This window comes from Sminthopsis crassicaudata, chromosome 3, assembly GCF_048593235.1.
Source record: "Sminthopsis crassicaudata isolate SCR6 chromosome 3, ASM4859323v1, whole genome shotgun sequence".
In the NCBI taxonomy this organism is placed as follows: Eukaryota; Metazoa; Chordata; class Mammalia; order Dasyuromorphia; family Dasyuridae; genus Sminthopsis; species Sminthopsis crassicaudata.
The window spans coordinates 458,153,633-458,180,530 of record NC_133619.1 but is presented as its reverse complement, the minus strand read 5'-3'; the positions used below and the strand labels follow the sequence as shown (position 1 = coordinate 458,180,530).

General features: G+C 32.8%; 1 protein-coding gene across 9 annotated transcripts in view; it reads right to left on the bottom strand.

Annotated features, from left to right (window-relative positions):
* The window catches only part of CCDC148 (coiled-coil domain containing 148), a 333,489-nt gene that overhangs the window by 138,689 nt on the left and 167,902 nt on the right, over positions 1-26,898 (bottom strand). For all 9 annotated transcript variants that reach the window (XM_074303395.1, XM_074303399.1, XM_074303396.1 and 6 more), the window contains one exon: positions 21,913-22,119. In XM_074303395.1, coding sequence (XP_074159496.1) covers positions 21,913-22,119 — 207 coding nt within the window. The remainder of the gene's footprint in view (positions 1-21,912; positions 22,120-26,898) is intronic.

Below are 26,898 nucleotides of genomic sequence, written 5' to 3'. Positions count from 1 at the left end.
CAACAGTTCATATTATGCTTGTATGCCCATATTAATTGTAAATGAAGCAGAACATATGAAAAACATTGCTTTTTATAGAAATGAATACAATTCTAAAAATCCAAGAGAAGGGAGAATTTCTGGTTAAGATAGCTAAGTGAATGGGAACAGAATAATAAAATTCCCACACATTTATCTCAAAAGATATAAAAACAAACAAAAAAAAAAGAATATCAAACCAAATAATGATTAGGAAGTAAATAAAAAACTACTGAGTACCTTTATTAAGATCAGAATTAGTAAAAAGAAACACTGTAAGGGGGAGCTCAGGTAGAGGAACCAGGTAAAAAATATAGTCTTTGGAGGCCTTCCAGCTCTGAGTACCTCAACTAGTTTTAGCTAGAAAGCCCCAGGGGGGGAGTCTAAGAATATCCCCAGGTGCTCTAAATACAAGGTCTAGTAAAATATAATTGCTTCAAAATAGAGGCCCCAGAGTAGCTAAGCACCTAGGTAGTTTATACAGAGAGGAGCCAGCAAAATTCCAATAAAGAAAGGTGTAATCATTCCACTTAGAACTTCTTAAAGTTGTAACCACTTAACTAAACTGCTCTAGTCAGTCTTGAAAAGCTTAAAGTTCTGTATTCTGAAATTTCTGACAAACTTGAGACCTGTCATAACTATATGCACATATCAGCAGAGGGGAGGCCAACCATAGGATCTCAGACAATACAAATTAAAAACAAACATGTTCACAATTCCATCCAAGCATACGGAAGGAGTTAGAAACTGGCACAGGCCAAAAGTCCCAATGCACAGGAAGCAAAGAGGTAAATATTAATATACAAAAGACTACAACTATAATAGAGAAATTTTATGCATCTGAGGAGGTCCATGACACAAGCCTAGGGAACAGGATGAAGCCATAATGAGTACTGATGAGTCTTGGATAAAGGTATGACTTGTCTATATGGTTTATTAACTTTCCAGGGAAGATATCAAGCAAGAAACAAATATAGATATTATAAATGAAATGAGAACACTAGAGGAAAGAATATAGTAAGAGAGAAAATAGTACATGAAGGATTTGTAAAATCTTACTCAAGGAATGGCCTCCCTGAAAACTAGAAATACAAAAATAACTGGTATTTCCATGAAGAAGAATGGAATGAATTCACCTATAAAATAAAATTTTAAAAATAGCAAAATAGATTAGAGAGTGGAATTATTATGTGTTGAGAAGAATCACATTTAAGATAGGAAGAGAATTTTATACTGCAGATAAAAAGGATAAAAATCATGATATCAAGCAAAATCATGATTAAGGGATAATTGGAAGTATCTTTATATTAAAAGAAACACATAGACAATGAAATAACTTCAATTAATTAATTATATATACTAAATGACATTGCATCTGAAAGAAGAAAAATTTGTTTTGCAGTGATAGAGAGGGAAAATTAATGACCAAATAAGGGAAAGAATAACAAGATAAAAAGGAGATTTTTGATTCCATAAAATTTAAAGATTTTTGCAGAAACAAAATCAATACAATTAAAATCTGAAGATAATCAATTAACTGGGGAAAAAATGTTTGCAGAAGTTTCTCTGATAAAAGCCTAATATCCATGATATTCAAGAAATTAATTCAAATATATAAGAATAAGAGCTGTTACTCAAGAGAAAAATTATCCAAGAGCATGAAAAGGTAATTTTTAAAGGAAGAAATGCAAGTGATCAACAGATAAATGAAAAATGGTCCAAATAGCTAATAATTAGAGAAATTAAAATTAAAACAATTCTGAGTTTCTACCTCATAACTCTCAAACTGGACAAGATGACTGCTGTTAGGAGAAGCTTCAAAAAAACAAGCATGGTGATGCACTGGTGGTTAATTTGGCCCATTCATTCTCAAAAACAATTTGAAACTATGCCCTAAAGTTACTAACTAAACATATCTTTTGATCCAGTGATACTGTTTCTAGATTTGTAACTCAAAAGAATGAAAGAAAAAGGAAAAAGACCCATCTGTATAAAAATGTAACAGATCTTTTTTGTTGTAGTAAAATACTGGAGACAAAGAGGGCAATGCAGGATAAAGGAGAGGAAATGCAGCATAAATTGTGGCATGTGAATTTAATGGAATAGAGAATCTCATACCACAAAGTCATTGTTACATGTAAACAAAATTTTGACAATATTTTTTCTGTCTTAATAAATAGCTCTGTCCCCAATATGTCAAAAACTTTAGAATTTAGGTATTAATAACTAAGATAATCTTTCCAAAAAACCTTTTGTTGTTGTTTTATGCTGTTTATAGGTCTATCAGAACCAAATTAAACTCAGATCTCTAGAATTTTATTTGGGGAAAAAAAGGTCATAAATTAATAAAATTGATAACAATAATCTCTGAGGATCTGAGAAGCAATACGATGTCTGAAAATGATAAGAAATTGCAAAAAAGTAATAATTTTGGAGTAATTTGGAAAGACTTTTATGACCTGATAAAAAGTAAAATGAGAAAAATGAGGAAAAACAATTTATACAGTAACAGAAACATTAGAAATAAAAAAAATTTAGAAAAGTTTAAAAGTTTCAATCTTTGCAATGACCAACTATTATTGCTGAGGACTAATAAAGAAGTATATTACTCACCTCCTGATTGATTGACTCAATGTGCAAAATGAGACATACAGTTTTGAAATGACAAAGGATTGTGTAATTTACACAATTGGGAGGTTTTAATTGGGGAAGGTAATAGAGAGAGGAGATGAGTTTAAAATAAATAGGCAAAAACATTATTATTAGAAAATCAATAATAGTTCTTCAAAGTTCAAATTCTCTAAACTGCTAAAAAGTAGTACCTCCACAATACCTAACATGAAATTATCTTAAATTGATGTAAAAATGGTTTCTCCTGCTTGTACCTTTTAACCCTGGGAGTTGGATTTACTGTCCTTTAACTTAAACTCTTAGATCTAAATCAATCTCCAGGACAAATTTTAGTTCTAGTCAGGGAAGATATAAAGAACACTGTGTCAGTATCTTGGAGGTTCAGCATCAAGTTAGTCTTGCTACTAATTCTCTTCTGACACTGATACTAGAGCAATATTTACTTTTACATATTAATTTCATAGTAGCAGAGATTTCTGCCCTTGAATCTTAATGTCTAGAAGAAATCCCTGAAAAAAACTCAGAGGAAGGTGGTCTAAGTGTACCTGATCTAAAGCTATATTATATAGCAGCAGTCACCAAAACCATTTGGTATTGGCTAAGAAATAGACCGGTAGATCAGTGGAACAGATTAGATACAAAGGACAAAAAAGGGTACATCTATAGCAATCTAATCTTTGACAAACCCAAAGATTCCAACATTAGGGATAAAAATTCATTATTCGGAAAAAACTGTTGGGAAAACTGGAAATTAGTATGGCAGAAATTAGATATGGATCCACACTTAACACCATATACCAAGATAAGATCAAAATGGATCCATGATTTAGGCATAAAGAGGGAGATAATAAATAGATTAGAGGAACAGAGGATAATCTACCTCTCAGACTTGTGGAGGAGGAAGGAATTTATGACCAGAGGAGAACTAGAGATCATTATTGATCACAAAATAGAAGATTTTGATTACATCAAACTAAAAGTTTCTGTACAAATAATACTAATGCAAACAAGATTAGAAGGGAAGTAACAAATTGGGAAAATATTTTTAAAAACAAAGGTTCTGACAAAGGTCTCATTTCCAAAATATATAGAGAACTGACCATAATTTATAAGAAACCGAACCATTCTCCAATTGATAAATGGTCAAAGGATATGAACAGACAATTCTCAGAGGGAGAAATTGAAACTATATCCACTCACATGAAAGAGTGTTCCAAATCACTACTGATCAGAGAAATGCAAATTAAGACCACTCTGAGATACCACTACACACCTGTCAGATTGGCTAAGATGACAGGAACAAATAATGATAAATGTTGGAGGGGATGTGGGGAAATTGGGACACTAATACATTGCTGGTGGAGTTGCGAAAGAATCCAGCCATTCTGGAGAGCAATCTGGAATTATGCCCAAAAAGTTATCAAACTGTGCATACCCTTTGACCCAGCAGCGCTACTACTGGGATTATATCCCAAAGAAATACTAAAGAGCGGAAAGAGACATATATGTGCCAAATTGTTTGTGGCAGCTCTTTTTGTCGTGGCTAGAAACTGGAAGATGAATGGATGTCCATCAGTTGGAGAATGGTTGGGTAGATTGTGGTATATGAAGGTTATGGAATATTATTGCTCTGTAAGAAATGACCAGCAGGAGGAATACAGAGAGGCCTGGAGAGACTTAAATCAACTGATGCTGAGTGAAATGAGCAGAACCAGAAGATCACTGTACACTTCAACAACAATACTGTATGAGGATGTATTCTGATGGAAGTGGAAATCTTCAACATAAAGAAGAGCCAACTCACTTCCAGTTGATCAATGATGGACAGAGGTAGCTACACCCAGAGAAGAAACACTGGGAAGTGAATGTAAATTGTTAGCACTAATATCTGTCTGCCCAGGTTGCATGTACCTTCGGATTCTAATGTTTATTGTGTAACAAGAAAATGATATTCACACACACATGTATTGTACCTAGACTATATTGTAACACATGTAAAATGTATGGGATTGCCTGTCATCAGGGGGAGGGAATAGAGGGAGGGGGGGGTAATTTGGAAAAATGAATACAAGGGATAATATTATAAAATTTATATATATAATAAAAAAAATTAAAAAAAAAAAAAAAAAAAAGAAAGAAATCCCTGAAACCTGCTGCTAGGGTTACCAAACTCTGTATTATTTCCCTATTTGGATAAATATCATTAATTTGAGCCTCATGGAATCTAAGATCTCACCTATTTTTTTAAATCTCTTTAAATTATCTTCTTATTTCAGCTCTTCTTACAGGATTTATAAGCCCTAGAAAAGGGACTCTTGCTTCTGCTTCCTTCTTTAATTGGCTGGCCTTTCCCCAACACTTCAGGTATGTCTTGAATTCTAATTTTGGCCTTCAATCTGATTTACTCTACTCTTTGAGACTTCGTTAATATTAATGTATAAAATACCCACTATATTTGAGAAACATTTCAAAGATCATAAAATAATATATAAGAGAAGATCCAAGGGAAAAGTAGTATCCAAATAATTTCCTTCCCCCCCACTAAACCATAATTCTTATAAGCCTCAAAGTTTCATACACTTAAGAAAACTTCTGATAGCTCAGTTACTTTCCAAAGATCCCCTTATTTTCAGAACTGAAGCCCTATATCCCAACCATTAACATTTTAATTTTATCTCTCAGATAGTGCACCTAGAATTTCTCATGAATTTCTGAAAGATTTCTACACTGTGTGTATTTTTTTAATCTTTCCACTTATGTATATTGGCATTTGGGACAAGGCTTATTTTCCCTTCTTCTTGGTTTTTAATTGCTTCTTGGTTTCTCAAGAAATTTCAAATTTATATTTTTATCTCCATTCTCTTGATATTGTTTTTGATTTTCAGGAGTATTGCTTCTCAGATACTTAAAGATTATTCAGTTACTAATTGTATTGACCTTTATAACCTTTCTCTTTTCAAATAAAATCCTAAAGATCTGAATTTAACTTAGTCCTGATAAGCCTATATACAGCATAAAACAACAATAACAGAAATTTTTTTCAAAAGAACCTTAGTTATAAATACCTACATTTTAAAACTCTTGACAAATTATGAGGACTTTTCTTTCTTTTTATAGACTAACATTTTTTCATTTAATATTTTCAATTACATGTAAAGATAGTTTTTAACATTCATTTTTGTAAGATTTTGAATTCCAAATTTTTTCCCTTCTCCCCTCCAGATAGCATGCAATCTGATATAGGTTATACACATATACAAATATGTTAAGCATATTTCCATGTTAGTCACATTATGAAAGAAAAATCAGAACAAAAGGGGAAAAACACAAGAAAAAAACAAAAAAGGTTAATTCACATTCAGTCTCCATAGTTATTTCTCTAAATGTGGATGGCAATTTCCATCACAAATCTTTTGGAATTGTCCTGGATCATTATATTGCTGATTATCACACAGTGTTTTTCTTAATATGTACAATGTTCTCCTGGTTCTGCTCACTTCACTCAACATCAATTCATGTCTTTCCCTATTCTTCTTAAATCTGCCTGCTCATCATTTCTTATAGCATAATAGTATTCTATTACACACATATACCACAATTTGTTCAGCCTTTCCCCAACTGATGGACAACCCCTCAATTTCCAATTCCTTGCCACCACAAAAAGAACTGCTAAAATATTTTGTACATGTGGATCTTTTTCCAGAAGGGCTATTTATTAAGACAGAAAAATTATAGCCCTCAATAAATTTTGTTTATATATAACCTAAGCCCCAGATTGATTTTTATCCTCCTTGATAGAGATCAATTGGTGAGAGAAGAGAAATGTAATCTCTGGAAGCTCTGTGGGTTTTTCTATCTTCCAATGTCTAGACAAAAGCTGCTTATGATTTCAAACTCTCTTCAAGTCCAAGAAGGAAGAAAGTCTCTAAGAACAAGCTAGTACAAGAGGAGCTAGCAATCTTTACCACATCCATATCCCCAGTTTGTTATATTACCAAATTTAGGGAATTTCACTTTGGATGAAATGTAGGAATTGCTCTATCTCTTGGTTCAACTGAGTACCTCACTCCCAATAGGAGATCTCCTAAACTCTAGATTGTGTGGTCCATATTTTCCTTGTATGCTTTCTCTGCTTTATGTTTTGCTACCAACATAGGAAATGTTTTTCTTTGTTATTTGCTATGTATGCTTCCTTGTGGAACTGATATTTGGAAGGGGGAAAAAAATCAAACCTTGCATATGTATCTTGTGGCTCTCCTTGCTTACTAAGAAATATTAATGAGAAATTTAGTTTAAACTTGGAAATCCTATCCCCTAGAATAACCATATTTAAGGGAACAGCTTTCCTCTCTCTGAAAAGAGCAGAATGGCAGCTTTTGCCTTCCACTTCCTACTTCCTTTCTTGACAGAATTAAAGTCTCTCTTGAAAAAAGGGTAGAGGAAGGAGATGTGTCTGTGTATCTGTGACCTGCATCCAACCTTCTTACATACAAATTACATAAAATCAAATAATAAAAAGTTGAAATTATTTGTCTTTCAAATGTGTCAGTTTTCTTTTCACTTCCACTTCTCCTATCCTAACCTCAAGTCTGTGTAACAGAAAGGTTTAATCCACCACATGAAAAAAGTTGGGGAAACTGCTTCTAGAAAAACAATGACAGCATGTAATGGAAGTGTCTTGGAGAGATTTGGAACATTTTATAACTGGTTATATGTTTGTTAGCTTTGTAATATAGAGGAACTTTATGAATATCTATATAACCAGAACTGGGGTACATTCCCAAGGCTCCAGATATTCAGAGTCAGTCCTGTTGGTAAAATTCCTACCTGAATTCTAATGAGAGATGAAACCTTTGTAAATTGTAGATGACTATAAGCTCTAAAAGGTCAAAAAAGTAAGCTATCAGGAGGTCTAGAAGGCCATGATAGTATTATTGGCAAGCCACCAATCCAGTAATCAAACCTCTGAGAAATGAGACCCACTCTAGCTCAAGCTGAGACATAGATTCATCCAGCAGTTATGTTGTACTTGTAAGCAAATTTTGTGGAGTGAATGCTAAATAGAAAATGAATTAAGTCTGAGCCTATTCTCCTAAGGACTGCGATGGTATAGGGAAAATGTGGCTCCATATAGTGGGGATAAGGATGAGGAACATTTATAACTTCTATTCTTCCTATATCTTTGAAATAAATATTCCTTTCTAAAAAAAAAACAAAACAAAACAAACAAAAAAAAAACTAATTTATGTTAAATGGCTAAAAGGAACTGAATGCGTACTACTTGTAATTAACAGTGAGAGAAACCCAATGGAATAGGTTCTGAATGATTGCATTAAAAAAAGTCTGCAAAGAGTCATATAAAATACATAGGGCAAGGATATGCATACAGTGCAAAGCATAAGCATTGAAGATCCATCACTGAGGGCACAACTTACCCCATTAATGCCCTAGGGACATTAATGTCTTCTAATAATGATTGTATTACTCTTCAGCCTGCACCCTGCTGGTCACATATGGCATTCAGTTTTCCAGGTTTGCAGTCTCTTGCCTAAATGTATCTGTTGTACATAGTCTCTATAAGATATTGTTTCCTGTTGGTCTAATGAGGACATTATTTGACAATTATTTATTATTATTTGACAATGTACTATTTTTACTTTTAGTTGGAGTCCTCAGCTAAAATTCTGATCATCCCCACAAAAGGAAGTATACTCCACCATAACTCATTTAATTTACAGCCCAGAATCCCAAGCTTCAACTCTGGCCTTTTGGACACATGGTAGAAGTTTAAGGAAAAAACCTCAAGCTGCTTCATTCATTCTCAAATCTTCATTTGTGATGAGATTTTCCTCTCCAGGAGAAAAGTCTTTCCTTTAGGACAAAGCTTTTTTAATACACAAAGCAACCTACTCTCAAAGTTGCACAAGTTGTATTGTCATTTCCGGTATCTGATTTAGCATAAGAAAGTGGTTATCAGCCTGTATCTGATTTATCATTAGAAAGTCCTTGTAACAAGAAAATGTTAATTGAGGAGGAAAAGAAAGGAGGGAAATATTTAGAATGATTGTCATACAAAAGTAAAAAAAAATTTCTAATATTTTAAAACGAAGGAAAATTAATGTCCTTAGAAAATGAAAGTCCTTATAATTCCCACTTAATATCTAATTGTTAAATGATGGTCCTTCAAAAACATTTTAAGGGCATTCTAGGATTGTCAGTTTCTAACTTCAAACTATTATTTATACATTTTTTTTCTTATTTAAAAATTATTTTAAACATTTTTTTCTTTTTAAAATTTTGAACTCCAAATGTTCTCCCTCCTTGCTATTTCTTCCCCATTCACTAAAAAGGCAAGCAACATAATATTAATTATACATATGAAATCATATAAAACATTTTCATAATAGTTCTATTTCAAAAAAGCAAGAAAAATATACTTAACTTTGAATTCAGAGTTCATTGTTCCTTCTCTGGAAAAGGATAACATTTTCTCATCATGAATTCTTCATAATTGTCTTGGATCATTGTAGTAACAAGAATAGCCACCTCTTTCACAATTAATTACCATTATAATGTTGCTATTACTGTATACTATGATCTAGTTTTTCTCCTTTCACTTTATATCAATTAATATAAGTCTTACAATGTTTTTCTAAAACCACTCCCACAGCACAATAGTATTCTAGCACAATCATGTTCACATGTGATGTTCTATCACAAATTGTTCAATCTTTCCCTAATTGATAAGAATACCTTCAATTTCTAATTTTTGCCAACATAAAGGGAGTTGCTATAAATAATTTGGGAATTACAGGTCCTTTCTTTTTTCTTTGATCTCTTTGGGGTCCAGACCTGGTAGTGATATTGCTAGATCAATAGTTCCAAATTGTTCAGTAGAGTTGTTGAACTATTTCACTACTCCACCAACACTTCATTAGTAAACCTGGTTTTTTCCTCATCTCCTCCTACATTTATCATTTCTGATAAAAGATGTTTTGACTTGTATTTCTTGAATCAATTGAAATTTAAAAGCATTTTTATGTAATTACAGCAAACTTTGACCTTCTGAAAACTGCTTATTTATATCCTTATATCAATTGGAGAATAGTTTTTTATTTTCATAACCATGACTTAGTTCTATATTGAGCATATATTTGAGAAATAAGGCCTTTAGCAAAGAAACCACTATAAAAATGTATATTACTTCATTGTACCTTAGAGCAAAATGTAGTTTCCCTATCTCTCTTAATTAGGTCTATTTTTGCTTTTGCTTTGTTAGAGATCATGTTGCTACCCCTCCCCTTTTTTAGTTTAGCTGAGCATATTCTATTTATTTCTAGTCCTTTATTTTAACTCTGTGTGTTATTCTATTTCAAGCATCTCTTGTAAATAACATATTGTTGGATTCTGGTTTCCAGTATTTTCTACTATTTGCTTCCTTTTGTGGGTGAGCTCATCCCATTCACATTCATAGTCATGATAACTGCATTTTTCCTTCTATCCCATTTTCTTCTGTTTTTTTCCCCTCTATTTTTATGTTGTTCCTTTCCAAAAATCTATTTTGAGTCTAACCATTGTCTCATTTAATCTGTACTCCCTTTAATCATTTTCCTCTTTCTATTATCCCTTTTCCATCCTATTTTGCTATTGGATAAATTTTATATACACAACTGCTTGTGTGTATATATTCTTTCTTCTTTGAACTAATTCCAATGAGACTGAGGTTCAAGCACCTCCCCATTTCTTCTCCACTGTAAAAGCTCTTCCTTCCTTGCATGCTTCTTTTTTTAAATGAGAAAATTGTCTCCAGTCTACCTCTCCATTTCCCTTTCTCCCAGCACATACCTCTTTTCCACTCCTTATTTTTTTTAAAGATCATTAAAACACAATTGACTCAAAATCATTCCCCTTTTCTATGTTAATTTCTTTAAATTGCCATAATTATGAAGCTCTTGAGAGTGTTATCTTAACAAATAAAAATACAGTTTAACCAATATTAAGTTCCTTATGATTTCTCTTTCATGTTTACCTTGTCATGCTTCTCTTAAGTCTGGTGTTTGAATATCGAATTTTCTATCCAGCTCTGATCTTTAATTAGGAATGCTCAAAAGTCCTTTATTTTGTCAAATATCCATTCTTTTTCCTGAAGGATTATACTCAGTTTTGCTCAGAAAATTATTCTTGGTTGTAATCCTGGATCCTTTGTCTTCTGAAACATTCCAAGGCATCTACTCATTTGGGGGGGGGGGGGGTTAGGCTTATTTAGAGATGCTGACAGCAATGGAAGAAATTAGGGTTAAAGTTTGAGGCAATTAAAATAAAAATCTGAAGCAGCATTAATTTTGATTTAGCATTATGGTTTGGGTTCCTTAGGGATTAGAGCTAAAGTTCATCATTTAGGTTAGGGTTAGAGTTACAGATAGCTTTGAGATTATATAGAGTGGTTGGCAGAGTGGGAGGCATCAAGGGGAAATGTTATAATCAACCATAAATAAGCAATATCTACTCCTTTAGTGTAGTAACTGCTAAATCTCATTTGATCCTAACTCTAGCTTCATAAGATTTTAATTAATTCTTTTTGGTTACTTGTAGCTTTTTTTTTCCTTTGAGCTCTGGGATTTGGATAAAATATTTCTGAGACTTTTCATTTCATCTCTTTTAGGGGGTGATTGGTAGAGTCTTTCCATTTCTATTTTACTGCCTGGAGCTAAAATATTGGAGAATTTTTCCTTCATGATTTTTTGAAATATGATTTCTAGGTTCTTTCTGTGACCATGGCTTTCAAATAGTTCAAAAGTTTTAAAATTATTTCTGCTCACTTTATTTTCCAAATCAGTTGTTTTTCTAAAGAGCTATTTCACATTTTATTCTATTTTTTCCTTCTTTTGACTTTGTTTGAATTTCTTGAGTCATTAGTTTCCACTTGCCCAATTCTAATTTTTAAGGATTTTTTCAGTGAGTTTTTATATCTCTTTTCCCATTTGATCAATTCTGATTTTTAAGGTCTTTTCTCTGTTTTTAAGATATCCTTTTCTCCATTATTTTTATGCCTCTTTTACCAACTTCAATTTTCTCTTCATAATTTTCTTGCATCACTTTCATGTCTTTTCCTAACTTTTCCTCTACTATTCTTATATCTTCCTTTAACTTTCCCAGAAATTCCTGTTGGTTTTAGGTCTGACGAGCATTTCTTTTCAAGATTTTGCTTACAGTTATTTTGACATTATTTTCTTCTTTTGAACTTATGTGTTGGCCTTCCCTGGTTTTTTCAGTCACATTTTTTTTTGTTTGCTTATTTCTCCAGCCTATTTCTTGTCTTTGAGCTTTATTGGACAGTTAGACTGTGCTCTCTCTGGGATGAGGAGACACTGTCTCAAGCTTCAGATTTTTCAAGCTGCTATTCTAGTTCTGGAGGGGGAGGTCTACAAGTTTATGGTATTTCTGAGGTATAGTAATCCTGGGAGAAGTATGGTCACTGCAACATTGGTCTATACCTAGGAAGGACCCCTGTTTGCTCACTCTTACTGACACTGGAAATAAGACTAAGTTCTGCAGGATAGCTACTATCATTCCTCTTAGTTACTGGAAATGTGACAAGGGCCCCTGTTCCCTTGTAACTAACCACCAGTTTTGCTCTCCTCCCTAGAAGTATTCCCCAGAACTGAATATGAACAATAGAGTTTCCAGTCAGTTCCAGCTATACTCAGTTGGAACAAAGTTTCCCCTAAAATCTCTTTGTTACCAGGTATCTGATCCTCTTGCCATCTTTAGGCTGAGAGCTTCCAAAGCTGTTGATTGTCCGCACTCCAGCAAGGCTTCATTCCATTGTCAAAGAAGTCTCCTGTCAACCTTCCAAGTTGTTTTTCATTGGAAAAGTGTCTCACCCTGACCCTTTGTTGACTTTACTATTCCAAAAGTTATTTGAGGCATTATTTTAAAGTTGTTGGAGGGGAATGTTGAAAGAGTTCAGCTGAGTTGCTGCCTCTAATTTGCCATCTTGGCTTCATGCCCCACCTCATTCTTGCAATCTCTGTTTAGTTTTTCCTCACTCCAATTATATGTGTATATGTGTGAAATTAATTTTCTTAATGAATAGGCCAGAGCATATTATTTCACTACTCAAAAACCTTCAACAGTACTCCATTATCTAAAACAAACATATTAACTTAGCATTCAAAGTTCTCCAGGAACCAGTCCCCATCAACCTTTCTAGTCTCATCTCTTTATGGTCTTTTTTGTGTGCCTTTTGACCAATCAAATTTTACATCTTCCTATTATCTGAATAAGCCATGCACTTTTCCACCTTCATGCTTTTGCTCATATAGTACTCCTATATAGAATTACTTTGACTTTCCCCAAATCTTCTTTCCCTATTAAATTTTCACCCATTCTTCAAGGCTAGCTCAAATTTTACTCCTACATTAAGGCTTCCCTGATCCCCATCCCTATCCCCAATAAGGGATATTTCTCTCTTCATTTTTTAATACCTCATCTATAATGCTTGTCACATTCTTCCTACCACATTTGCATACCTAGCTTATTTTTATTCTCCTAGTGACTCTCCCACTTACATTTGTAATTGACTCCTAAGTTAAATTCCAAAGCTCACAACTCCAAAATATATTTTCTTTGTTGATATAATTTTGAACTTTCTGATCTAACTACAGGGCAGCACATCAGATTAAGATATTTTCCTGACTGATACAAGTGAAAAGATTTCAGGTTAGTATTTTGAGGGGTTATGATGCCTAAGAGGAGAATCATGGGAAGAATTATGCCATTTGTAAATAAATATTAATAAAACATTTAAAATTATTTAAATTTACTTTAAGCACAACCAGATGATATAGTTATTTTTTTAAATCTCAAAGCAAAGTAGTAAAATTTTCCTCTGAGTTCTTACTTTAATGAACAAAATCTCAAGAGCTCAGTAACTGCTAGAACACTTTTTATGAGAATAAAACCATTTTGGAGTCATTGAATCTAAAACTACTGCTGAGGAAGAGAATTAAGAAAAGCAATTGTAGTGAATGATAAAAATGATTACAGTTTATGAATTTCCTAATTTATAGGTTTCTAACAGGAGGTCTTTGGTGAGATTTTTTTTTCCTCAGCTAAGCTCTTTCTGGAGATAGCATAGAATAAACACAGATGATATAAAGATCTTGGCAGTTAGTAGCTTTAATCTCACTATACAAAAAGGTCATTACTTCTTCTCTACAAAGAATCTCCAACAACTGAAATCAAATAGAGATCACAAGATTAACTTGGCAAAATCATAAATGAAAGTGATTTTCATTACAATACTGCAGCCCTTTTTACTTGCGATGAAATTTAGCAACAAATATCTCAAAACTAGATATAGCTGATTAATATATATTGCCTCCCTGTAGACAAAGTCAAATACATATAGGTAAGGGAACAGAGAGATAGTGACACAAAGAAACAGAGAAAAACAGAAAATGAATGAAAGAAGGAAGACATAAGAGAAAAGAAAACAGATATCATCAAAATAGAAGAAAAGGAAATGGAGAGGAAAATGCAAAATTAAGAGCCATTCTGTCAATGCACAAGGGCTTCACACAGATTATCTCCATTAATGCTAATGGAAGTTACACACATAAATTCCCTGAGCATTCACAAGAGAATAAATCCCATAGTCTTGAACTTTTTCCAAACAGAGACTAGGATGGAAGCTGAGTATTATCTAGGCATTATAATATTCTCATGGTGATAGAAAAACTAATTTTTTCCCATAAAATTTTAGTAAAACCTCTAAAATGACTGTTTTAACCAGATAAACATGAGAACAATAACCATTGTTTGGAATTCAATTGGATTTTTAAAGTTCAAATTTTTGTTATTTTTACTTCTAAATGAAAACTCCAGTAATACTTGGCAACAAATTTATATATTTTCCACCAGTCCAAAATATTCTAATTACTAATTTTGTGCATGTCTCTCTGAGGAATAACTATAACCTTTCACATAAAATATTACACTATTCAACCAAAGATAAAGTACTAAATTCTAATTCATAAAAAAAAAATTAAATAGAAAATTTAAAGCCCAGTAGTGTGAACCTAATTACCATCAATGCTAGGAAAGAGACTTAGAGATCTGCATTTTGTCTTTCAAGATTATGCTTTCTTCTAAATTTCTTACTTATACTTAATTACACCTAACATGAAAATACTGGAAGTTACAAACAGCTGATATAATTGACTGATAATAATATCCACTATTATATGCAAAGGCTCTAGGTTTCTTACTATTAGGATGGCATTTTCTATTTATATGGAATGAACTATATCATGAACATGGTTAGGTTTTTAGAATGTGACTGCTCTTCAAAATTGTTATAGAGGGGGTGACAGCTGTGTATACGGGTAGAAAGGGTAATATAAATCTGAACAATGTTACAAATTATGGTTAAATAGAAAATTCTTTGGAATCAATGAACCAATTGGCCATATTTGTAATTGACTTAAAAGCACCTTTTAAAATGAAAATAATTCCATGTCAGTCAAGATTAAAGATTTTCTATCGTCTCTTTTTTTTCTGTTTATAACCATGAATTCACTGTAAGAAAAACATTATACTATATTCATATAAAAAAGGCATAGTCATTTAGAAGAAAATATGCTTTCCTTTTACAGATCTGCAAGAACTAAAATTAGAGTGATGAAAAAATTGCTTCTTGTCATAAATTTGTGAGTCCATCACTGGACAATAATCATTCAGAATTACTGTTAACCTTCAAAAGGGGCAAATCAATCAGAAAGCTTATTAGCAAATTGTATGAAGAGAATTCCCTAATCTCAACATGACTTCTATCCTTTCCTTTCCTTAATATTACATTATATTATGTTAATGTCCAAGGAAGCAAGAAAGGCATTAGGTTAGTAAAGTAAGCAAATGGTCAGTTCAGTAACAAACAAACAGATAATATGAGTATAATTTTGTTTTTTGGGGGATAATATACCAATATGGGGATACTATATGATGATATAATGAACTAATGATGTAAATTATGGAATTTTATTGTTGAAGTTTTTATTTTAAATTCAGTTGGCTTTCCTTATAAATATATGCCATCATAAAGCACACACATTTAATCTATATTTAATGACTATCAGAATCTAATAAAGACTATCATAGGAGGATTCTGGGAAAATGGAGAAGTAGTCCAGAAAATTCCAAGCTCTCCAGATTTCCCCTCCCCCCCAAAAAAACAACATTATGGTGCCCTAGGGTGAGCATAGACTGGTGAAAAACAAATAAGACTTAGGAAGGAACAGGGATTCTTCTGGAACATGCTGAGAAGATCAGAAAAAAGAGTCAGGACCAGGTTTAACTTGTGTGAAGCATAAACATCTCCAGGCTAGCTCCATTGAAACAACAAGCAGAGAGCTCTGGGGCTAACTGGTTAAGAGGTAGCCTGAACCTGAATTATAGAAACCTTCATCTCCTACACAATATGGGAAGTCAGGGGAGATGGAGATGGGAAAGAGAAGAAAGAAGAGTATAAGAAGATTGAGAGAATCTCAGCTAATCAAAAATATCAGGCCCAGGCGTGCTACTGAGACACTGTCCTGGGTGAGAAAGAACCAGGCTTCCAGGTGAGTGTAGAAGCAGTGGGGCTTCTTGGCTGTAGGTCCTTGAAAGATGGTGGAGATTTGAGGTTGGGGTTCCAAGTCAGAAGAGAAAACTAAAGTGACCCACAAGGAAAACACATAGGAACATTATTGTTAAATTTTGAAATCCTGAGATCAAAGAAAAAAGGTTACAAGAAAAAAATTCAAATATGCTGAAGCTATGGTTTATCAGCAGCTACAATAAAAGACCACAGATCCTGGAATATTATATATAGACAATCAAAAGAGTAGGATTGAGGCCAAAATATCATATACAGTAAAATTAAGTATAATGCTGAACAAAGAGAAAAAAAGGATATTCAATGAACTCTTAGATTTTTCAGGATTTTATTTCAAACAAACCTGAATTTAATTAAAAGATTTTTGCTCCTTGGAAGGAAACCTATGGCATACTATAAAGTAGAGGAATCACCTTACTGCCAAAAGATAATATAGTCAAAGCTATGCTTTTTCCAGTAGCAAAGTATTGCTGTGAGAATTGTATTATGAGGAAAGCTGAATGCCATAGCATCAACACTTTTGAACAGTGGAGAAGACTTTTAAAACACTTTTTGACAGTTCCTTGAATAGCAAGGAAATCAAGTCAGTCAATACTTAAAAGAAATTAAGTTGGTCCATTCACTGGAAGGTCAAACACAGAAGCTAATACTTAATTACTTTGGCCACATAATGAGAAGGTAGAACTTATTGGAAAAGACCCTGATATTGGGAAAGGTTGAAGGCAAAAGAAAAGATGGGTGACAGAAGATGAAATGGATAAATAGTATCATGGAAACAATTAACATGAACCTGGACAGACTTTGAGACATGGTAAATGATAGAAGGAACTGGCATGCTATATTCCTGGGGTTATAAAAAAAATCAGACATAATGAATGACTGAACAATAACAGTATCCAGTTAAGGAGAATATTGATCAACTAGAGAAATCAATGACTTAATTATGAAAGACAACATTACTAGGATTTATTTGAAAAGAAGGATCATATTTCATTTTAAAAATCTCCCCTAGTATCTATCACTGTGTTCTACACATTGTAGTAAGTTAATAAATATTTGCCAAATAAATGAATGAAGAATGAATAAATTTTAAAAAGAGTTGAATTAATTTGAAAAGAGTACCCTAGAAAACAGAAGTGAAAAACTATCATATAGAAGAGGAAACAGTTTTTGTGTATCTCCACAAGTCAAGACTAAGGAACAAGAGTAGAAGTTATTGACATCAAAATTTTAGGCTCAAATGCTGGGACCCAAAGTTTTTGCTAAAATTTCTGTCCTAGGGAGAAAGAAAATCTCAACAAAGACATATCATACAAGCAAGCTCCATATGTGGATACTCTTGCATTATAAGTGGACTCCCTTTGTTAGGAATGGTGGACCTGGTTCTTTGACTTGACTTTGACCAGGCTTTGGCATTTTGAAGTTCCCACAATTCCACTTAAGTATAACCAGTAACAGCTCTAGCTTACACTCTTAGAACTGAATAAAAATACAGACACAATTTTTAGGTGTCTGTTGCATCTGATTACTCTCCTCAGAAGGAACAGAAAATTATTCACAAGAGAATGAAGGGGCCCATTCTCTATAAGATTGTAGTTGTTTCCAAATATAACTAGGTTTTGGCACTTATAATCTGGCTTCAACCTATCTTTCTGAACTTATTTCTTATTTCTCTTTCTCACATACTCTACATTCCAGACAAAAAGGCCTTCTTCCTCTTCTCTACACACGACTTTCTGGAGAAAATAAGACTAATATCTCTTGTTCTGGGCACTGTGCTTCTGTGAATGCATCCTAAGATAGCATTCACTTTTTTTGACTGTCATGTTATCATTGGCTCATGTTGAACTTATATACAAGATATTTTCATGTAACCTATGATTTAGCCAAATTGTTTCCATCCTATACTTGTGTAGTTAAATTTTTTATCCTCAAGTGCAAAATTTTATATTTCAATTTATTAAATTTCTTGTTGGATTTGGCTCATTTTTCAAATATGTTGGTATCTTTTTTGATCCAAACTGTCATTCAGTATGTTAGGTATCCTTCCCTGAGTTCAAGTTCTTTGTTACTTGGCTTCCTTGTTTATAAAATGAATTAATAATCCTAATATAATAGAGGAGTGTTTTGTTGGCCAAAAAAAGGCATAGCATTTTGAAGGAGTAATTTTATGCTTAAATATAATACATGACTGGAGAAACCCAAAGACATTTTACAAATGTTAAATAAAATGATTATTAACTTGCATGGCATAATTTAAAATGTTTCTATTCCAGTGTATCATTTTGAAATAGGGAGAAATGCTATATACTTTGATTTTTTCCTTATGCAATCATTATTCAATACTAGTTCTTTTTCCCATTATATGAGGAAATTCATGGGAACAATGGAGTATAGTAATTTTTTGGCTTTTTGTTGTCTCTTTCTTAAATTCCTGTCAATCCAGTTTTATAATCAAAGAACATTCTTTTGAGACTTAAGATGATAGCTAAAAGCCAGTTGGTATGTTTATTGTAAAAGGTTGTTGATGGAGAAGATTTAAATTGAAAAAAGTCTCCGAGGAAATTATATTGTTTTGGAAGTGTAAGTATTAACAAGGTTTGGGTTTGTTTTTTGATTTGAATTTTTGTTTTGATTTTTAAGGTGAGAGTGTAAGTTGAGCTTTTCTTCCCTCTGCCCTCTCCTTGAAAAACATATTCAACATTAGCATATTTGTCCTTCAATTGCACATACTTCTAGCAAAAAATATTTTTCTGCTGTAAATTCTGTTCAATATAAGTTTAGTTTCAAAACTAACATGCTTTCATATATTCATAGAAGACTTTCCTTTTTATAAAAGAAAATGCTTAATTTGGGAAATGTTATATCAATTAAAATTTTTAAATGTAAAATACTAATATATTATATATATACATATACATATATATAGTAGCAAAGTGTCTATATCAGAAATGAAGCATTGTAATGGGCTAGATGAGAAAGAATAGATGGAAGTTACAAGCTTTGCATTGCAAATTATCTCATTACATATCTGAGCATAGAATGTCAAACTGGATGAGCTAAATCTCTCCCAGAGACACAAAATGATATTGCCATCATCACTGGAAAGTACTTTCCTTTTAACAAGTTCAAATAAATTAATGAATTAAGTAGAAGTCAGCATGGTCAGGAGAAACTGTGGGAATATATCTCACAGGCAGATTAACTAGTATCATTTAAAATTGTACATTAGAAATGTGATTGAGAAATTGTGTGCAGATTAGCAACTTGATCATAAATTATGTCTTGTAGAGTGGTTTGGGTACTGAAAGTTTAAGTATGTTTTGGAAGCAAGACTGGAACTTAGTTCTTCATTGATTCAAAGTTGTTTCCCCACAAATAGTGAGTCCTCTCTAATATTCATTAGTATTTAAATACTACTAAAAAGTAATGTATGCCATTTTAAAATATTTGCATGCAATATATATCTTTTCAATTGCTGGTTTCTGTACAAGTAAAGACAAAGGCATAGTAATCAAAGATGACATTTTAATAGCACTTTGAAATTTAAATATTTGATTATCCTATAAATGCTTCAAGAATCAACAGATTCTCTCTCCCACTCTCTTACATACACACACACACACACACACACACACACACACACACACACACACATACACACACACATACATTGTTCAACATATTTTTCCCCTACTTGAATCAAACTGAAAATCAAAATCTCTATAAATGACTTATAACTGGTAAAAAAAAAAAAGAAAAAGCTATGACATAGAAATAATATAAAATTTAGTATTTGTCATCATAAGCCCTAAAAACTTTTCCCAGATTAAGTCCATAATAAAAGAACTATTATAGTCATTCATAAAATTTTTATTATATTTAAGAACTGTAATAGATGCTAAAAATGATAAAGCTTTTATATCCAAAGGATAAAAAGGGAACTGATTGAAATAAATAGTAATGTGAGACATTCTTCCAATGAGTAAATCTTCCAAGGATAAAGAAATACACACACACACACATACACACACACCTCTTTGTTAATTAATTACTGATTGACCTGTGAATTGGTTCAGCATTTCTAGAAAATAATTTGGAATCTCTTTTGACCCAGAGATCCTACTATTGGGTTTAGACTCAAAGGAGCATAATGATACTAAAACCCATATGTACCAAAAAACAAAACAATCCACATACCTCCATTGTAATAATAAAAATTGAAAGAAAATGTGTGCCTTACAATTTGGTAATTACTAGAACATATGAATGTGATGGAAAATTATTATGCCATAATAGATGATAAATAATTCAAATAAATGTGGTTAGCTCTCTTAGTCTTTTGATTATGATATAATATGGAATATATATCATATTGTAAGCACACCTGTTAGAAACAGGAAAATTCCCAAAGTGGATGCTTTGAAAATATCACTAAGCCTTTTTTCAGCCTCCATGGTTGAATGGAACAGAAAAGATTACCTGTAACCAGATTTTTCTACAGTGATAGTGAAGTAAATCACACCAAAACTGCTATAACAATGAAAAGTACAGAGATTTCCTCTAGAATGATATTAAAGAAAGAAGAGCATATGGATATCTGTGGCGAATCATCCGGGCATTATATTTGTTTATTTTTCAATAATATAGACTCTTAGAACACATTTCAAAAATATATAATGTGAGGAATTCATGACAAGAATGAGTACTTCCTATATTTCAGCTGGAGATCTTGGTCTCCAAAGTCAGGAACATTTACCTGCTTATTTTTTTACCTTTCTATGAGTGCCTCCAAATTACATTACAGTCTGGGGGCATCCTGACTGACTTCAGTGGATTTCTGAATTTTAATAATGAACATTGAAGGAATTTAAATAATTGGTTAACATCTATATCTTCCCATCTATATCTATAACACATCTTTCTTGCTATTTGCTCTTAGTTCTTAAAGAAATTAATTTTATGGTTGGTTACAAACAAAGAAAATGGCTATTCAATCAGTTACTGAATGGCTGAATAAGTTATTGTATATGAATGCTATGTAATATTATTATTCTATAAGAAATAACCAGCAGGATGATTTCAGAGAGGCCTGTAGAGACCTATATGAACTGATGCTAAGTGAAATGAGCAAAACCAGAAGAGCATTATTCACAGCAATAGCAATATTATAAAATGATAAATTCTGATGGACATGGCTCTTGTCAACAATGAGATGATTCAGGCCAGTTCCATTGGTCTTGTGATGAAGAAAGCCATCTGTACCCAAAGAGAGGAGGACAGTAGGAATTGAATATGGACCACAACAAAGAATTTTCACTCTTTTTGTTGTTGTTTCCTTGCATTTTGTTTTCTTTCTCATTTTTTTCCCTTTTTGATCTCATTTTTCTTGTGTAGCATGATAATTGTGGAAATTTGTATAGAAGAACTGTATTGGATTACTTTCCAACTAGGGGAAAAGGTGGGTGGAAAGGAAGGAAAAAATGTGGAACACAAGGTTTTGCAAAGGTGAATGTCGAAAATTATTCATGCACATATTTGAAAATAAAGAGCTTTAATTAAACAAATATTTATTCAAAGAACTACTTAGAAGATAGCTTTTATACCTTTTCTTTCAGATCAGCACAGAGTTCCAGTTGCTTTTTTCTGTCATGGGCCAAAATGGTCTCCATTTCATAAGCAGTATGTGCTTCAGCAACAGTTGTTATAGCTTTTTGTATAAAGTCTTTCTTATCTTTAGCCCAATTTAATAAGAAAATTCTTTTCTGGTCCTTGGTTAAACAATATTGGTTCCAATATTTCTCATGTGTAACCTAAAAAGGAATTTGCTAAATATTAACATTTTGTAATTATGAAAAAATGTTATACTTGACAAGTCATTTTTGCTCAAATTATGTTGATAGGAAAAGTCAAGGGAAATATAAAGCTTTTCTTAAGAGTAGAAAGCAATTTTTGTCTTAAAATCAAATTCTGATGGGGAAGACAAACGCCAAAATCTTCTTCTCTGTTACAATGAGTTATTGATGGAGAAAGGTTGGGGAGGGAAATGGCAAATACTGGTATATACCAGGTAAAACTGGTAAATGACTACAGTGTTTATACAAAATGAACCAATGAAAAATTAAAGAAAAAATCACAGCTTTATGTGAAGACAAATAATCATGTTTCCTTAAATTTAGTCAGTTTGCATAATATGTTTATGCATATTATAAGCACTTATCAGAGTTTTCCCAATAAAAGATGGAGACAAAACAATCATTCACAACATTTTCAATAAGCAAGATAATCCCAGTTGTACAGCTCTTTCCCTGAACATTTTAGATAAGAACTGATTTTGCCTCAAAATATCTAAATAGCCAAGCAAATTCTTTGCTTCTTTTGCCAGCCTAGGCTGGGCCTACTGATTTTTAGCTATTTATCTAACCACATGAGCAAGGTCTAAAAGTTGATGAGCAAACAGAGAAGAGAAAAGAGGCCTTAAAACAAATATTTCATTTCTTGGTGACTAAGTATACAATGGGCATATTGTAGTTCACTTTAAAAAAAAGCATTCTGATATGAATTTATATTTTTAATTTTGAATATTAAAATCCAACTGTTCTGTTAACTTGTTAGTTTTAATCACAAAACCTCAAATAGGATTCTTTAGCACCTGCCAAACATTTTGAAAGGAAGCAGATATGATTCTGAAAAGAATGATAAAATACCTAAAACTTAAATAGAATACATAGTTAATATTAGATAAATAGAAAAACCAGAAAGAAACTAACTAGAAAATATGAATTAATCTGTTATGGGGAGGAAACATCACATACAAACAACCAGATACAAAAGTTAGAAAAACAAAATTTTTCTAAAAGAATAAGCATTTAATATTAATAAAGCTCTTATTAGCCTATGATATCTATAAATCCAAACATTTAATATATAATCTTTTCCATTCAAAATATTTATGAAGTAATCATCACACCTAATGCAGAGCTGGAGGAAGGATAAAAACAAATTACACATAGCCTCTGAATTTAAGGAATTTATAGTCTTCTAAAGTTAAGTGGTGAGGGAAGGAGAGGAGAAGAAAGGGAAAAAGGGAAGGCTTTAGGGAGGAACAGAGACAGAGACAAAGAGAATACAAGACAAAGATGTGGTAGTAAGATAAAATGGATGAGATAATTAAAATAACATTAAAATATAACATAACATAACAATAAACATAACATTAAAAAAAACAAATCATTGAGAAATAAAATTAATGAGTTGAAAAAAGAAAACAGCTCTCTAAAAAATAAAATGGATGAAATGGGAAAAAATTCCATAGAAAGAAAAAACTCACTTAAAAACTCAATTGGACAATCACAAAAAAGACATAAAAAAGTGAGTGAAGAAAATACATCATTGAAAATTAGACTTGAACAAGTAGAAATGAATGACTCAAGGAGAAACCAAGAAGTAGTGAAACAAAATGAAAAAAATGAAACAATTGAAAAGAATGTCAAGTACCATATTAGAAAGACAACAGACCTGGAAAATGGGTCCAGGAGAGACAATTTGAGAATAATCAGATTCCCTGAAAAATGTGAGGAAAAAAGAGCCTGAACACTATTTTCCAGGAAATTATCAAAGAGAACTACCCAGATGTTTTAGAAATAGAGGGTAAAATAGATATTGAAAAAATTCATCAATCACCTACTGTAAAGGGCCCTAAAACCAAAACGCCAAAAAAATATTGTGGCCAAGTTCAAGAACCATCAGACAAAGGAAAAAATATTGGAAGCTGTTAAGTTCTTACTAAGTGCTAATGAGATAATGAGATATTAGGCTCTTAGTAAGTGCTAAGTCAGTACTTGACAATTCTCTAGTTCTGGCCTTTACTGGGAGTTTAACCCCTTTGAACTCCTGTGGAGGAGCTTGCATGCTTAGGAGGAGCAAGTTCATTGGTTGAAGTAATTTTTCCCAGAAGCCCTTGCATTATCCCATGCCCATTCTCTGGAAGGATAAAAGAGGGCAGCACTCCAGAGATGGGCCAGACTTGAGATGGCTCTCCTGAGGAAGAAGAAGTCACTACTCTAGACCAGAGTTGGCAGCAACTGTCTGGAGACAAGAGCTCTCTACAGGAAGAAGAGTCTGTCCGAGAGATTTGAGTTGACACAGCAGATCTCCTCCCAGAGAGCAATCAACAGTCTCTGGAGACAACAGAACATTACAGGAAGCGGTAGAAAAAAGCAATTCAGATATGGAGGAGTCACAATAAAGATATCGCAGGCTCTAGCAGCATCCACATTAAAGAAATGAAGGGCCTGGAATATGATATTCCAAAAGGCTAAAGAACTTGGTATGCAGCCAAGAATAACTTACCCAGCAAAAATGAGCATCCTTTTCCAGGAAAAAAGATGGACATTTAATGAAATAAATGCATTCCATCTATTCTCAATGGAAAAAACCAGATCTACGCAAAATGTTTGATCTTCAAATACAGAACTCAAGAGATTTCTAAAAAGGTAAAAATAAATCTTGAGAACTATACTTCTGCCATAAAGATATGAACACATGTATAATTTGTCCTAGAAACCTATTATATCTGAGAGAAAGAAAGGAGGGGGGATGAACATAGTGTGTATCAATAGACATATTCGATTTATGGTGAAACTTCTTCCACTTCATTGAAAAGTAGGAGGGAAGGAGTAAGCTAAGGGGAAGGGAATACAGAAATTGTGAGGAAAAAGGGGTAAAATAAGGGGAGGAACTTTAAGATGGGGGAGGGATACTAAAAAAAAAAAAAAAAAAAGGGAGGGCTGTGAAAAGCAAGTGGTGCTCACATAATCAAGATGATAATAATCCCTAAACTAATCTATTTATTTAGTGCTATACCAATCAGACTCCCAAGAAACTATTTTAATGACCTAGAAAAAATAACAACAAATTTCATATGGAAGAACAAAAGGTTGAGAATTTCAAGGGAAGTAATGAAAAAAAAATCAAATGAAGGTGGCCTAGCTGTACCTGATCTAGAACTATATTATGAAGCAATAGTCACCAAAACCATTTGGTATTGGCTAAGAAATAGACTAGTTGATCAGAGGAATAAGTTAGGTTCACAGGACAAGAGAGTGAATAAAAATAACAATCTAGTGTTTGACAAACCCAAAGATCCCAACTTTTGGGATAAGAATTCATTATTTGACAAAAACTGCTGGGAAAACTGGAAATTAGTATGGCAGAAACTAGGCATGGATCCACACTTAACAGCACATACTAAGATAAGACAAAATGGGTCCATGATTTAGGCATAAAGAATGAGATCATAAATAAATTAGAGGAACATAGGATAGTTTAACTCTCAGACTTGTGGAGGAGGAAGGAATTTGTGACCAAAGGAGAACTAGAAATCATTATTGATCACAAAATAGAAAAGTTTGATTACATCAAATTAAGAAGCTTTTGTACAAGCAAAACTAATGCAAACAAGATTAGAAGGGAAGTAACAAATTGGGAAAACATTTTTACAATTAAAGGTTCTGATAAAGGCCTCATCTCCAAAACATACAGAGAATTGACTCTAAATTTATAAGAAATCAAGCCATTCTCCAATTGATAAATTGTCAAAGGATATGAACAGACAATTTTCAGATGATGAAATTAAAACTATTTCCACTCATATGAAAGAGTGTTCCAAATCACTATTGATCAGAGAAATGCAAATTAAGACAACTCTGAGATATCATTACACACCTGTCAGATTGGCTAAGATGACAGGAACAAATAATGATGAATGTTGGAGGGGATGTGGGAAAACTGGGACACTGATGCATTGTTGGTGGAGTTGTGAAAGAATCCAACCATTCTGGAGAGCAATCTGGAATTATGCCCCAAAAGTTATCAAACTGTGCATACCCTTTGATCCAGCAGTGCTACTATTGGGCTTATATCCCAAGGAAATAACTAAAGAAGAGAAAGGGACCTGTATGTGCCAAATGTTTGTGGCAGCCCTTTTTGAAGTGGCTAGAAACTGGAAAATGAACGGATGCCCATCAATAGGAGAATGGTTGGATAAATTATGGTATATGAATGTTATGGAATATTATTGTTCTGTAAGAAATGACCAGCAGGATGAGGCTTGGAGAGACTTAAATGAACTGATGCTGAGTGAAATGAGCAGAACCAGGAGATTGTTGTACACTTCACAATACCATATGAGGATGCATTCTGATGGAAGTGGATATCTTCAATGGATATCTTCAACATAGAGAAGAGCTAATCCAATTCCAACTGATCAATGATGGACAGAATCAGCTATACCCAGAGAAGGAACACTGGGAAATGAGTGTAAACTGTTAGCATTTTTTTGTTTTTCTCCCCAGATTATTTTTACCTTCCAAATCCAATTCTTCCTTTACAACAACAATAAGAATAACAAAATTCGGTTCTGCACATATATATTGTACCTAGAATATACTATAACATATTTAATATATATGGGAATGTCTGCCATCTAGGGGAGGGAGTGGAGGGAAGGAGGGGAAAAATTCAGAACAGAAGGGAGTATAAGGGATAATGTTGTAAAAAAGTACCTATGCATATGTACTGTCAAAAAATGT